We start from the raw sequence: 15213 nt of genomic DNA, 5'->3' as shown, positions 1-15213 counted from the left end.
AAACTTCCCCCACTGCACCCAGCGCTGTATTGCTCATACTTTACCATATTAAATAATAAATTGATTGCTGCTTGAATATTGGCCTAGTCAAGCTTCTTATTCATAACACAGAGTAGGCAGGAAAAAGGGAAAAAAAAAAAACCTCTGAGTCTTTCATTAGCGCAGGAAATCAGAAAGCTTGGAGGGAAACTTCAAATAGCCTAAGTTTCCTTAGCTGTACTTAGTTTCAGTAGTGTAAGACAGAAGAAAAAAAAAAAAAAAAGTAGTACTTTCATGAAACAGAGAAGCGGCTTCACTGTTTCAGAGTAACAAGTAGCAAGTGTTTTATCTGGAGAGGTTTTCTCTCACGCCCCCAGTCGATGACCAAGGTCTACGTTCAATAAAAGCAGGGAAAACCATCTGGGGACCGGCGATTTTCGTGCACCCCCTCCCAGAGCCAGAGGCGGCGCCCGCACCGCTCCAGCTCACAGAACGGGCGAGGCGGGCACACACTACAGTGGGTCACCTGGTCCACCCTCCCGGCCCAAGCGGGGCCATCCTAGAGCTCATACGCAGGAATGCGTCCGGACGGCTCTGGAGCACCTCCAGTGAGGGACACTCCACAGCCTCTCTGGGCAGCCTATTTTGGTGCTCGGTCACCCACACAGTAGAGAACTTCTTCCTCGTGTTCAGGCGGAACTTCCTGTGTACCAGTTTCTGCCCGTTGCCTGCAGAGAGCACAGGGAGAGCGACAAGGCGGGTGCCCGGCGGGCCAAGCACCCCGAGGTCGGGCCTCGCTCGCGCTCCCCGCACCGCGCCGGGCGCCATCTTTGCTCCCCTGGCGCGGAACCGCCGCCGCCCGCGGGGCCCGCGGCGCAGTTACCGCGAGAGGGGCAGTTACCGCGAGAGGTGCGGGGACGGGGGAAAGGGCCGGGTGAAGTCTCGCGAGAGCGGGGCGGCTCTCGGGCATGCGGGCGAAGGCGGCAGCGCCGCGCCCGATTGGCGGGGCGCGTTCCCCCTCCCCCGTCTGCTTCCGGCGTCGCGCATGCGCCGCGCGCCGCCGGGCCGTGTCCGTGTCCCCCCCCCCCCCCCGGTGCGTGTGTCACCCGCGCGCGGCGGCGCTGAGGCCGCGAGAGCGCTCCTGGGCACCGGCGGCGCGGGAGCGGCCCCGACACGTGCGGACCCGCCGGGCAGGAGCACCGGGATCGGAGCCGCGGAGGGCCCCGGATACTTCGCCCGGAGGCGGCCCGGCCTGGCCTGACCCAGCCGCCCTGCCGGGAGCGGCTGAGGGAAGAAGTGGAGGAGGCCCGCGCCCCGTGCCCGTGTCCCTGCGCGGCGGCGCCCGCGGCCCAGAATGAAGTGAGGAGGAGCCGCCGCCGCCAGGAGACACTTCCGTTTTGCGGGAGAGGCCGCGCCGGCCTGTGGGACGCTGCCGGTGCCGCTCCGCCGCCGCCGCATCGCGCAGCGCGCCCAGCCCCGGCCTCGGCCCGACCCCGTATGTATTGGTGCGGCCCCATGTGAGGCGGGCGGTGCGGGAGCGAGCGAGGCCCCGGCGCGGCCCGCGGGCGTCCGTCCCGGTACGTGTGCGCGGCGCCGCCGGGTCCCCATGGCGCCCTGAGCGCGACGGTGGCGGCGGGTTCCCTGGGCCGCGCCCTCGGCCGTGAGCGAGCTCGATGCCGAGCACCTCGGACGCGGCGGCCGGCGGGAGCGGGGGCAGCCGGGGCTGGGGCAGCGGCGGTGGCGGCAGCACGGCGGTGGAAGCGGCGGCCGACAAGAAGCGGCTGCACCACCGGAGACGGAAGCGCTTCGCGGCCCAGCCGCCGCCGCCGGCCCCGCACCCGCTGCTGTTCCCGTTGCTGCAGCCGCCGCTTCTGCAGCCCCCGCTGCTGCAGCCGCCGCTGCCGCCGCAGTCCCTGCTCTTCCTGGCGGCCACCGGCGCCTCCTCCTGTTGCGGGGACGGCGGGGAGCGGAAGCGGCCGCGAGGCAAGCGGCGCTCGGGCTCCCGGCACAAGCGGCGGCGGGGCCGCGGCGGCGGCGGCGGGGGCACCCAGGAGGCGGAGAAGCGGCGCGGTAGCGGCGGGTTGAGCACGCTGGTGGAGGAGTACGACGACGTGAGCTCCCAGTCCGAGGGACTGTTGGGCGGCGGCGCGGCCGGCGGGGGCAGCGGCGGGGGCAGCCCGGGCTCCTCCTCGGGCGGTGGGACCCAGCGGCAGCGGGGCGAGGCGGAGCGAAGCGGCCGGTCCCGTCGGGAGCACCGCGGCAGCAGCGGACGCTCCAAGGAGCGGCACCGAGAGCATCGCCGGCGGGGAGAGGAAAAGACGCAGCAGGAGGGGACGGCGGCACCGGGCCGCGGGGCGTCCGAGCCCTCCTCGTCCTCCAAATCCCGCAGCCGCCACAACCACACCGGGAGCCAAGACCGGGAGGGACTCAAGAGCAGCAGCGGCGGTGGCAGCGACAGCCGCAGAAAGGGCTCCCTCCCCTCGCCCAGCAGCAGCAGGAAAGACCGGGAGAGCAAATCGCACCGGAGCCGGACTAAAGCGGCTAAAGAGCCTCCGTCGGCCTACAAGGACCCTCCGAAAGCTTACCGGGACGACAAGCTCGAGCCCAAGGCGTACCGGCGGCAGCGCTCCTCGCCCAGCCCCGGCCGGGATGACAGCCCTCCTCTGCACCGCTCCTCGCAGAGCCAGCGCAGCCGCAAGTCGCTCAGCCCGGTGGGCGCCCGCTCGCCGCTCAGCCCCTACAGCCGACGCCGGTCCCCCAGCTACAGCCGGCACAGCTCGTACGAGCGCGGCGGGGATGTGTCGCCCAGCCCCTACAGCAGCTGGCGCCGGTCGCGAAGCCCCTACAGCCCCGTTATCCGGTAAGTCCGGGCCCGGGGGCGAAGGCGGGATGGGTTGGGGGCCCGCTGTGTGGAGGAGGGGAGTAATGACTGGGGCAGGAACGCAGGAGAGGCCAGAGAGGTTTGCATCCAGCAGCAGTCCCTCTCTTGTCCTTTTGCTGCCGGAAAGCTGGGGTGAGGGGCAGGGGAGAGGGAGAAGTACAGAGATCTTCCTGTCCTGTCTCTCGGGGAGAAAGGGAGACGCCAGTGTCTGTAACACTTCGTGGCTAGTTTCTCTCCGTGAGAGACCACCTGGCTGGAAAAAGGCTTTTAAATGTTAAAAGGTATGAGAACGTTTTCAAATGAGAGTGACTGAAAGAAGGTGCTCCTTTGAGGACAGGTTTTCTAAAAGACCAATTTTGATTTTTAAGTCTTTGCTTACAAAGTACAGACGTCCTGGTACATTTTTATGTATTTTGTTCTTGGGTAAAATAGGATGCATATCGAATATGTCTGGGTTTGGTTTAATTTCTGCTAATCTAAAGAGAAAACCAGCTGACAGGCAATTTGTGTTTACAAGTGTTTTCTTGCTCTTTTTTAGAGGTCTATAGAAGGACTTGGGGTTTCTGTTTTGCTAGAAAATTGAGTCAGTCTCATGTTTTGATAAATTGTCTTGTACTTTACATAAGCCATGAAAAATATAAGCTCTTTACCTGGGTAAGGTTATGCACGTGTATATAATTAATGCATGCTTGCAAAGAATTTTTCTTCAGTTTTAGTGCGAACTCAGGGTGTAAAGGTCAGCACTGCATGAGATTTTGAATTTTATGTGGAGAGGAAGTGTGGGCTGTGTCTTTCTCATCAGATGCAAACCTTGTTGAGGAATCAAAGCTCTTCAGCATATTTTAACCTGCAGAAAAGTACACTGGAAATTTAAAAGTATTTGCTTAGTATGTGTTTATAACTGAAGATTTTTATTTCCTCTCTTGGAATCTTGCTATTGCCTTGTTGTTTGTAGAGCTGCTTAAATTCATGTGTGGATTTCAGTTTTAAAGTGTTGTTCCACTGGCAAGAGTTTTGTTTACAAGGCATTACCTGGTGGTTTTTCTGAGAGCTGTTCTCTGGTGTTTTTAATAAGCACTTTGTGTAGATCACCATTTGGGGTGTCCTGTGGGGTATCCAGGGAACATGCTAAAGCTGTTCCATGTTTCATTTGCCTCTTGGTAGAGTCTGCTGTCCTGGGTGTGCATTAAATGCTGTTTAAAGAGCAAAGTAACAAAGCTGTGTCCTACTTTGTTCAGAGAGATAAAGCCAAAGCACTGTGGGATAAGAACAGTGATTGTCTAAAGGTGTGGTTGTATGGAATAATTTTGTAAGCAGTAGGGTGTTCCAAGAAGAAAACACTGTAATGCTCTGAAAACATCGTGCTGTTCTTCTGTGAGATTCTGTTACAAGTGGTTAAAATACACTTTCAAAATGATTTGCTGAATAGCACAACAGCAATATTATGTGCATAGTTTGATTTAAATGCACTAGGAATCAGATTATTTTCTGTAGTTGCTTGTATCCTGGAATAAGAAAGCTAATAATGATGCACAGAATTATGCATTTGAGGTTTGCATTTAGGAACAGCCAGATTGACAGCCCAGTTAAGTTCAGGGTTCTGTATGCACTAATTGGGCTGTAGTAGAGTTTTGTAGGAGTGTTCTTTTTGTGTTGGTAGTGAGCCTGTGATTTGAAGCACAAAAGTTGGAATCTCCTGATTTTGGTATTCACTCTGCAGTGAGTAAGGCTTTCTTGAGCCTGCAGATCTGTTTCTAGAAGTTAGCTTTGTGACTTCTTGCCTTTCTTCCTCCCTCCAGTTGAATTGAGATTTGTGTTCAGTTTTTAACTGCTTACAGACAAATGTCAGCTGTTGAGGAGAGGAATTGGAATGGCTGAGTGAAAAGGAGAGGTTTCTATATGTAGAAAGAAAGGTCTGTCCTAATGGGGCATTCATTGCAAAAACATCACTTTCATAGAAAACAAAAGAGACCTTAAAGTGTGAAGATCAATTGTTAATAATGTTTACCTGTTGTGGAGAAATGAAAGCCAGTGTTTTTTCCTTCTATACATCTATTGATCATCGAGTATATTGCAATGGCAGGGGGAAATAGAAAGGTAGAGGTTTATACTTTTTTTTAACCATCCAAAACTATGTCATAATCACTTTTTGCTTGACTGTGTAGTCAAATGCTGAACATTTTGCTGTCCTGTTTGATAATGATACAGTGGCTTTAGACTTGATAGAATATTACAGTTTCATGAAGGCAATGCCTTCTTACAGCACCTGTGTTCTTCATCTGGATGACTTAAAGGCTTAATTCTGGGCTTGTATCCAGCTGTAATGATGTCCAGACAGCAGGGACTTCTTATGTGACTGAGTATTTCAGCCTGCAAGTCTTTTTGCTCTTTTCGTTTTGTGTCTTCTCTAATGTTATGTGAATTACCCCGTTATTTTGGTATGTAGAAAATGATTACAAAGCAGTTCTAGCATGCTTGGAAAGCCTGTGTGTTTAATGGTGATTTTTTTTTAATCTAGGTGTCTGAGCTGCTTAGGGAGAAACTTCTAGTAAACAGCTGAAGGGAAACAAGTGAAGTCAGCTTTGCTAGTTTGAAGCAGCAGCAGTGCATTGTTGTTGTGAGGTTTGAATTGCAGTACTGACTTAGCTGGTTTTAGGTGATGTTGTTTGGCTGTGGGCTCTAAGGAGAAGCAAAGACACTGGATATGTGTTCCATACTTGGAGATTACTCTTTAAATGATAGACTAATTACTTTTTCCATTGTAATACCAGGGGAAGTTTGTGTTTTGGATAAACTGATTGAGCTGAATTCACTTGTTGGACAAAACTTTACTTGCTGCTGGTGGATTTGTATTATTCTTATTTTCTTGTAGATGGGATAACACAACAGTTCTAAAGTAGCACAGGCATATTTTCAAAATGGAAATTTTTCCAAAAGTATGAGGTATTTATTTCTCTGCTAGTAAAATGACTGGATTAAATAAAAACTTCTCAACCAAACCCCATGGTTGACAAAAGAAGCAGACACAGTCTCTTGCTTTGTACAATTTCATGCTAAACTAGTTTCCAGGGAACTTTTTTGTAACTTGAGTCTGGTCATATGTTATGTGATCACACATTTAAATCAGTTAGCAGTATAGATGAGTAATTGCATTTTTCCAAATTTGGATACACCTACCCATCTGCTTAGATAAAAATAAGTGGGTGGGGCACTACTAGATAGTGCTACTATGTGCATAGATGTTGCTTATAGAAAAGATACAAGATTTATTTTTATTTTGGTACTGGAGTAATCTCAGTCTGTATTGGTAGCTAGTCTGTAGTAGTGAGGCTCTGCAGAATATGGGTCATTTATGTGCAAAATCACATGTGCAGGGAAAACAGTAAAATACATATTCAGCTAGTAAATGGAGAAGCTGTGGAGCCATACACTGATAGGAAAATGCCTTCAATTCCAGTAATTCTACTACTTTTGAATTTTAAAGATTAAGAGAGAGTTTGATCCCCCCCGCCTTGATTAGTAAAGATAGATTTTTTTAAAAAAAATGTGAGTTAAAGCTGTCTAATTTTGGTTAGTAAAACTGTATTTTGCAGAATTTTAAATGGACCACTCTAGGTTTTCGCTGTTTTCAGTAGCTAATTTTTCCAGTGTGCATTGCTGCCTTTGTGTTTTGCTCATGTGCCTTTCCTTTTTCCTTGTTGCTGGTGCTTCTTTCCTTAATTGAAAAAAAAATTCATTTGAAAAATTTAACTTCAAATGTGTTCAAACACAAATTTTGAGTTGACTTGACCTTTTGCTGGTTAATTTCTTTGTAGACCAAGTTCTCATATGATAATAGAGGAGTTTAAAGCAGGTTCAAGAAACAAATAAAAGCCTGGCTCAGAGTTTTGCAGTATGTATTAGAGACCCTTTTAAAGACTTACATTTAGTTGGAATCAGTGAGGCAGGTTATGTAGTCTTCATGTACAAAGCAGCTGAGTAGGAGGTTGGTTGCAGAGCTGCATAGAATGTAACCTTGAACTAGGGGCTAGAGAAAATAAAATTAATGAATAAGGTATCAAGTGAAAGAACACTGTTACTGTAATGGCTTAAAGAAATGAACTATATGTTCGCCTGCTAGACCAACATGGAAAAGCTGTAGTATGGGCTTAAGTGTTTTGTCAGGGTGGTTGATGTTACCAAGGGGTTGTAAATGTCTTGGAAGGTTTGTTGTGAAGCCAGTTGATTAAATTTGAGTCTCTTCTCAAATACACTTGCTGTGCAGGGAAGGATGGCGGTGCTTAGTCAGTCGTCCAGCATCACCTGTGGGTTAAAGAAAGAGCTGGGCTACAGTGCTTGTTTTAACCTCCTTTGGACTGTTAGGTTTCTTCATTTTCCCTTTGTATTCTCATAAATCCCTTTGTGTTACACATTGTTAGAAGTTACGGACAAAGTTAGTTCCCTTGTTCAGCTCACAGACCCTTACAAAATTGTTTGCACTTAGGCAACATGTAGCTGGCCACCAGCATGATGGATTAAGCTTGCTCTTAAAGCAGTGAAGAAGAAAAGAGGTTTTCAAGTTTAGAAACATGAGAAGATAAGACATGATTGTTCTGATTTGTCAATAAAATGTAACTTTTTTTTGTATTGAGGGGGTAGTGAAAGGGATGGAAAGAAACACCTAAAAATGTAGCATGGCAAGAAAAACAATGAAAGCTGAATGAATGAAATGTATTCCTGGAAATCTGATGTAGGTAACAGTTTTCTTTCCTCTGGGGTTTTAAATATCAAGACAGTAAAAGATAGTACTCTAAGCTACTATTTGGAATTCTTTCATTTTCTGCTGGAGAATGTAAGTGATATTATATCAGTAGACTTTTTTCTTTGTTAAATTAGTCAGTAAATTTATTAGTGATCCAGTGAAGTGCAATAAAATGTTGCCTATCAGGAAGGAGAAACATTGTAACAGTTTTGAAACCTGTAATTCAAAACGTTTTGATCTCTTAAGCAGGTTTTTCTAAAGTGACTAAGTACATTGTATGAAACAAAGAAACAGTGCTGTTTGTTTTATGAAATGTTGGGTACTAGGCAAAACCAAAAAATTGAAAGACAGAACCATGATACCTAAACCAACCTTTGTTTTTTTTCCTTTCATCTTTGAGGGCACTATTTTTCTTGGCCTGAAAAGTGGAGTTTTGGTTTCAGAGTGGCTTCCTTACTAGTGCCTTCTTCCTCTATGGCTTTCTTTAAATATATCTCTCCTATATGGTTTGTACAGAATATCTTAGTGTTTTTGCTTGTTTGTTTGTTTTGCCTTTTATTTTATAGCTATAGCTAAAATGTAATTTCTTCCATGTCCCTTTGCAGCTAGTCTAGTTGTGCAAACTTATAGCCTCCAGGCACATCAGTTTTCTATTTTCTTTTTGTCATCACCCTCCATATATAAAAACACACTGACATCTGTATATGGCTCAGAAAGGATTTTGCAAGTGTCATGAAGTGTGGCAGTTGTCCTCTCTGGAGGGATCTACACTTGTGTGAAGTGAATTCAAGATGCTGAAAGAAGATTATTAATGGCTTAAGTGGCAAAGGTGCTCTAAAATGGGGCAGAACCTGTGGGTGCAATCAGGGAGAGGCATTGAAGGAAAGTTACTTTCTTAATAACTTAGGCTTCTTATTAACCTCTTCACTTGTGTGTTAACAGCACATGCAGGTGCTTCAGTTCAAGAGAGTGAAATGTGGCCTTTAGGTTTAGTAAACTTCCTGATCTCTCCGTACTTCAGGAAGAGAAATTGGAATTGCATTGTTCAATGTATTTGCTTTTTGCATTGCAGGTCTGTGCAGTTGCAGCCATCGTTCTTTTGCTCCTTTTGACTGTGTTAAAAACAGGCTGCTGCCTACATCTGAATCAGTTGGTGTCAAATGTCAGATCAGGCATTGTACGTGTGTGTGTATGCATGCACACACATTCAGTAGAGACCTGCTGGAAGATTTGTACTTCAGATGTCTCTCGTGGTGTTTTTTCAGGCTCTCACTAGGTAGTGTCCCATTAACTGGCAGACACTGCCTGCTGTGTGAGTGCATTTCTATGCTTCTGTGACTTCATCTCTTATGTCAAATGTTAGGTCTGAACAGAGTGAGCTGGCTGATTTTATTATGTATTAGGCAATATTTTTCCACTCTGAGTGCTGCATAAGCTTTTGAGGAAAAGGTTGTAAATGTGTCCGTATTTTTGGACACATTTTTATAGGTGAAAGCTTGTACGTAACTTGTTTAGTCTTTTGGGATTTCTGAACTACACAGATGAAAGAAAGTGATAGTTGAGTGTTTAGAAAGACTATTAAGCTTATGAAAACAGGTGTTATCATTGTAACTTGAATAACTAGCACTTTGACAAATATGCTTTTTACTTAAAATTCAGGATTTGTCAGTTTGGTTGAAAATGCTTTTGCATTAATAATTAATGCTTTTGCTGTATTCTCTAGAGTCTCCTTCAGTGGTTCAGGTACAGCAAGGGATTCTTGGTAAGGCTTTTGGGCTGCTAAAGGTACCATATATAGGTAATATTATAGTTTTTCTGCCATAAATAATGAAAAGTTTTTGGAAAACTTGAACCAGTGCAGTGTTATAACCACTGTTATAACCAGTCAACATATTTCATAACTAGACTGCTATCATTTTGATCCACTATTAAGAGCTGTAATAGGTACTGGGACTGAAACTTAACTATTTGTGTGCGTGCACATCTGCTGTCTCCCACATGCATGCAGTTCTGACATGGAAAAGTTGTGCAGTTGTCATGTGGAGTGTGAAACCCATGATGGATGATAGTTGGGTTTGGTTTTTTTTTCAGCTGAGCTTGCATAATTCATGTCCATGGCCCAAACTCTCTTGACTGGTATTGGTAAAGTACAGACATAATCCACTGTCAATTCTTACTTGTTTTTGAAGTACAGAAGTGTAGGTTGTTTTTGCCCTAGGTTTTCAAAACTGCCACTTCCTCACTGAGTTATGGCAGCTGAATCAGGTGATGAGATTAGTTGTCATTGATTTGAACAGATTTTTTTTCATTTTATCCTTAGCAGTGAGCTAAGCAAACCTGGTTTTTTTGGTGCCGAAGTGGAACAGAACCAGTCTTAGAATCAGGCACGGTATCTCACCAACTGTGTTGTTTTAGGCTGCTGCTTCTCTTTTCCAGTGCATGTGAAATTACGTCTGTATTTGTTGGTTCCATGATTACTTTCTTTGTTAGGTATCAATCAAAATGTACAAGAAACCCCATATCATCCTTATGAAAGAAGTAAGGCTCATTTTGAGACCTTTAGGGCATGTTTTAAATTTAGTACAGGTTGCAGTGTTGTACTTGGGATGGAGGTTATGTTCTACAGGTAATTGGAGAGAGTCAGTCTGAAATAGCTGATGTATAAACAAGATGTGCAAGGGAATTTTTTCCAAGACAGGTCAGTGACATCCTAGCAAACGATGCACCATTTATAGAAGTCAGTTTGGGACTAACGGGGACTCTTAGCTTGTGCTTGATGCTGGAGAAATGCAGTGATGCTGATTCCAGGGTGGGTGCAGATCTGCAGCACTAACACCTCTGTCTGAGATCTACAGTAATTCCTCTCCAAAATGAGACAGCAGTGTGAAGAGAGCTCTGGTACAGCATTTGAAGTGTGTGTATTTTTTAGACCCTTTTTCTTCCTGCTACATTGTTTTAACTTTGTATAATGGAACTTTGTACTTTTTAGTCTTACTCCTGGTTGGCCAAACCTCTGAATATATTCTGTGGGATTTAGCACTTAGATCTTCAAAATAATGAGAAAAATTACTTCAGCAGCAGGATTCATAATGAAGAAAAGAGTTTTCAGTGGAATTTTTTTGTCCAATATTATGATTTTATTTGGTGTTTATTAGACGTGAACATTAATATCTCTTTACTCAGTAAACCAAACATTAGATTTTGGTTGAAAATTGTTAGAAGAGAATTGTGAGTCTTTTTTTTAGATAATTATTGCTATTGCTATCTGTTATTATTACCCTGCTCTGCCAGAAAATCCTATAAAACCTGCTTCCTGGTGTATAATTGACCTGTGCTAGTTTCCAAGAGTTATCTTCGTCAGGGATTTGAATTTTTTTTTTTTCTTTCGTGAGTCTCTAGCCCTTTGGATCAATTTCACCTGTAGAAATTTGAAGCTTGTGCTATACTATATAGTGTGCATACACATTGTTTCAGTCACTTTTTGATTTATCTGAGTGACTTTTTATTGGGTAAGAGTTCCTGCATTATAAAAGGGAAAGAGTGTAAATTTAGAAATTAGTCAATATTGCACACAAAAGAAACGTTGTTGTACTAGATTAAATATTTGTTTAGTTGAAACATTGTGATGTAATTTTGTGTGTTGATAATTAAAACTGAATTAATTGTTAGTAAAATTAAATTTGGTGTGGGATGGGTAGTCCTGATCGTAGGGATTGTAGTTGGCATTCTTTTGGTTTATTTATTGGCTTACCTTTTTTTTGTTGGTTTGGTCTGGGTTTTTTGTTTCCTTTTCTTTTAGCAACCTCCATACATTGGTGAGCTATCTTTTGAACTCTGAAATTCTTGTATCTTCAGGAAGTTTTATTTTTGCTATTTCTTGATACTTTTTTCTTTGTTCACCTGGTGAGGACTGGGTGTTTTTAATCCTGAGTATGCTTTTTCCTCCAAATGATAAGCAAAGTAGATTTCCATCAAAATTTAATCAAGAAAATACTTGTAAATCTGATGAATATCCTGTTTATTCTTGGTGTGGTAAAATGGATGAAACCCCCTACATTTAATTTATTTTATTTCATATCATTGCTATGTGGTTGCTTTGATTTTTTTCTTCTTTCTGTTAGTGTCTGCATTCAGATGCAGTTATAGCCACATTTGTGGGTTATGTTTGCCTGTCAATAACTGTAACAAATGTTGGGTACTTGGGCTTTTTGGGAGCTGGAGAGGTTGTTTGTTTTGGTTCTTTTTGAAGTTGTACAATTACATTTCAGAAAAGGAAAGTCATCTTTCAGTTGGCTACATTGCAGCCTTTAGTATTCAATTTTTTTATTTAGTGTTCCATTTTTTTCTCAGTTAATGAATTTTGGTATTTATGGAAGTGAAAATTCTGACATTCCTACAATTAAAACCAGTGTTGCTTAGATTTCTCTTGTCCTGTGTAATTTAAATTTCACTTTGTTGAATTCTGACTATGTATTCAGTTTAATTTTTCTCAAGTGCTGTATATGCTAAAGGTGTTTGTACAAATGCATACATTGAGATTTTTTTTAAGGAGAAAAATGTCTCTTAAGTAGTGAGGAGAGCAGAACATTTCTTGCCTTGTACAAGTGTTGTATTTTGCAGATCTGTGAGATGAGAAACTACATATAAGAATTTTAATGTCTTCTAACAGGAGAGTGTAGAATCTTGATTGGTTAACTATAGAATTTTATTTTTTTAATGCATGATCTTTCCTATTTCATAGACTTCAATTTATTCTATGAGCATGGTGATAATAGTTGATTTTAAAAATATAATTTGTCAAAAAAGTAGATGTGCTGGGAAAGCAGCTAGACTTCTTTTTACCTGGGTAAATCTTTACTTTTTTGTAACAGGAGATCAGCAAAATCTCGAAGCAGAAGTCCATATTCATCAAGGCACTCCAGGTCTCGTAGCAGACACAGATTGTCTAGATCCAGAAGTCGTCATTCGAGTATTTCTCCTAGTACATTGACTCTGAAGAGTAGCCTGGCTGCTGAGCTGAACAAAAACAAAAAAGCAAGAGCTGCTGAGGCAGCCAAAGCTAGTGCAAAAGCTTCCAATACTTCAACACCTACTAAGGGAAACACTGATGCTGCTGCAAGTGCACCTCAAGTGAACAATGTTAAAGACCTGAAGAAAATCAAAACCGAGCATACGCCTTCTCCTACCAGTAGTGCAAATGTGAAAAACGACAAGGCAAAAGCAAAGGTCTCACTTCCTGAAACAAAAGCAGAAAATAATTTAATTGCAGACAAAATTACCAAACAGAAGCCTGCAGCAGTAAAAGAGAATAAATTGCCTGTTGTGAAGCAGCAAGTGGTCCCTGTAAAAGAGAAAAGCAAACCAAGTACACCGAGTGTAGTAGCCAAGGAGAAGGATCGAATTGTTGCACTACCAACCTCCACACTACCACCCTTGCCTTTGCCTCCCACGCTGCCTGAAGATAAAGAAACTGATAGGTGAGTTGTCACAGAGATTTGCTTCTGGGATTGTTTGTTCCTTTTCATAATGGTTGTTGTTGTTTCCTTTGGAAAATAAATATAAAACTATATGCCAGGTCAGGCTAATGCATTATTTAATTTGTTCTTGCTCTTCAGCTGTTTGACTGGTGACTATTAGTGAACTGGAGGAATTTGATCTTAAAAATAATTTTAGTACTTGAAAAAAGAAGAGTTTGGTCTAAGAAGGATCTTTCTGTAAAAAGTCTTGTAAAGAAATGTTGTAAAAATTACTGGTAATAATAGCTTTGGGATGAATGAAAGGATGTATTGAAGGATTCAAGATTGCAAGTTTGGTGTGAACTTACACATACTTCTGGGGAAAAGTTGAATTCAGTAGCAATATGAAAAAATTATTTAGCTGGGGTTTGAAGAAAATATTATCTTCCCTTTGCAAGGCAATTGTTTATAGTGGGTGTTATTTTAGTGTAATTTATTTCAAACATCAGTATTATTTAGAGTATGTATAATGGAAGTGAGGTTCTTGGCTTGACATTTGTGTTAATTTTGAAGTGTAAAAATTGGTCTGTATTGAAGAAACCAATTTTTGTGTCCAAGTGTCATATGAATTTAGACTATGATAAGTCTGTAGTCCTGACAGAGAATCTCTGCTGTGATTTGTGGTTTTTTTGGGGTTGTTTTCTTTTGTTTTGCTGAAGGTGCTTACGTGCCTTTCACATGTATGCAAGAACTCACTTCACAAGTAAGACAGAAATTTTTAGCTAGAGGTGAAAATGTTCCTCTTGTGTTTGCTGGTAATTTAAGTTTGTATTAAACATTAAGGCTGCATAGAAGCCTTGGGAAATAAATGCAACCTAACATAGTATTAGATAATTATATATTATTTTTTAGTTGTAAGAAAGAAATAGTTTCTTGCCCTTCAGCATTAAACTAGCAAATGTAATGATGGTGTAGCGCACATACGATTACATTTACATTTGTGACAAAGCCATCCTCTCCAGGTAAATGGGAATCCTGATACTGTGAGCAAGATTTTCTCTTTTATCTAAAAACTAGTCTGTGTAGTTTAACTAAATATTACTGGCATTGAAGTATTAATTGCAACAACATGAAATGAGATTTCATGTCGAAGCTGGATGATTGCTTCTGATATTATTATTATTGTTATATTTTAATGGATTACCTGTTTGAAGTTAGCTAGGCTGAGGAGTTAAGCTACAGTTAAGCAGTGATTCTTTCATTCTCCTTTCAAAGTGGCCTCATTCTCCTTTCAAAACCAAAAGCCTCCTGCTTGCAAACAACTGCATTAGAAAGATTAAAGAGAAGTAATTGAATGTCTTTTATGCTTTGCTTAGTTTTCCCTATAGGATGTTATAAACTTTGGATCAGAAATTATAAGTAATGATAAAGTTTAAGTCATCAAAGGAAAAAGATCAATGTTTTTAATGGCGGAGGAGGGCATAGTTGTTTACCTTGGGCTCTGAGTTACTGTGGGGAAATTATGTCAACAAAGAAAGTTGGAGCTTGATGCTATGCAGAACTGTCTGGTTCCTTCAGTAACAATCTCATAAACTCACAAATAAGCAACCTAAGGGAACATCAATGTTGCTACCTCGCAGTGCAGGTTAGCTGAAAGGGAAAATTGCCCTGGTCATTAATGATGTGTGGTTAAGCAGACCTGAAAAAAAAGCTGCTCTTGGCTGCCTCTATTTTCATGTGCCACTTTTAAAATCTGTGTCAGAATCTTTCATATGTTAGGCTTTCACTCACATTGAAAATTTTGGGGAAAAATTATGAGAGAAATACTAATATATAAACTTCAAAATAAGAGTTTTTTTATTGCCATGACAGTTACATGCACTGCACTAAGGTGGTTTATTCTTTATAGCATGTTAAGCATTATATTTGTGATGAGGGCAGTCTATGCTTCCTTGTGATGCTTCTTTAAAATGGGGCAGTGATAGTTTAGGGAGTGGTAAAAAGACATGAATGGGTTCAGTTGTCATAGAGAAGCATAGACATATGCAATACCCTGGAATTCTGCATTTGAATATATAAGGACTACTTATTGCAAGAAAAGTAAGAAAAAAAATGTATGCATTCTGTATTGTGTGAGTTGGCAATATGTTTCCATT

The 15213-nt window shown here is 42.9% G+C and overlaps 1 protein-coding gene across 4 annotated transcripts in view; it reads left to right on the top strand.

Moving 5' to 3' along the window:
- Positions 1-1652: 1652 nt before the first annotated feature.
- The window catches only part of CDK13 (cyclin dependent kinase 13), a 44685-nt gene continuing 31124 nt past the window's right edge, over positions 1653-15213 (top strand). For all 4 annotated transcript variants that reach the window (XM_058806305.1, XM_058806294.1, XM_058806314.1 and 1 more), the window contains exons 1-2: positions 1653-2839; positions 12473-13078. In XM_058806305.1, coding sequence (XP_058662288.1) covers positions 1653-2839; positions 12473-13078 — 1793 coding nt within the window. The remainder of the gene's footprint in view (positions 2840-12472; positions 13079-15213) is intronic.

This window comes from Ammospiza caudacuta, chromosome 1 (assembly GCF_027887145.1).
Source record: "Ammospiza caudacuta isolate bAmmCau1 chromosome 1, bAmmCau1.pri, whole genome shotgun sequence".
NCBI lineage: Eukaryota > Metazoa > Chordata > Aves > Passeriformes > Passerellidae > Ammospiza > Ammospiza caudacuta.
Note: the sequence above shows the minus strand (reverse complement) of the source record. Positions and strands in the feature narration are given on the sequence as shown.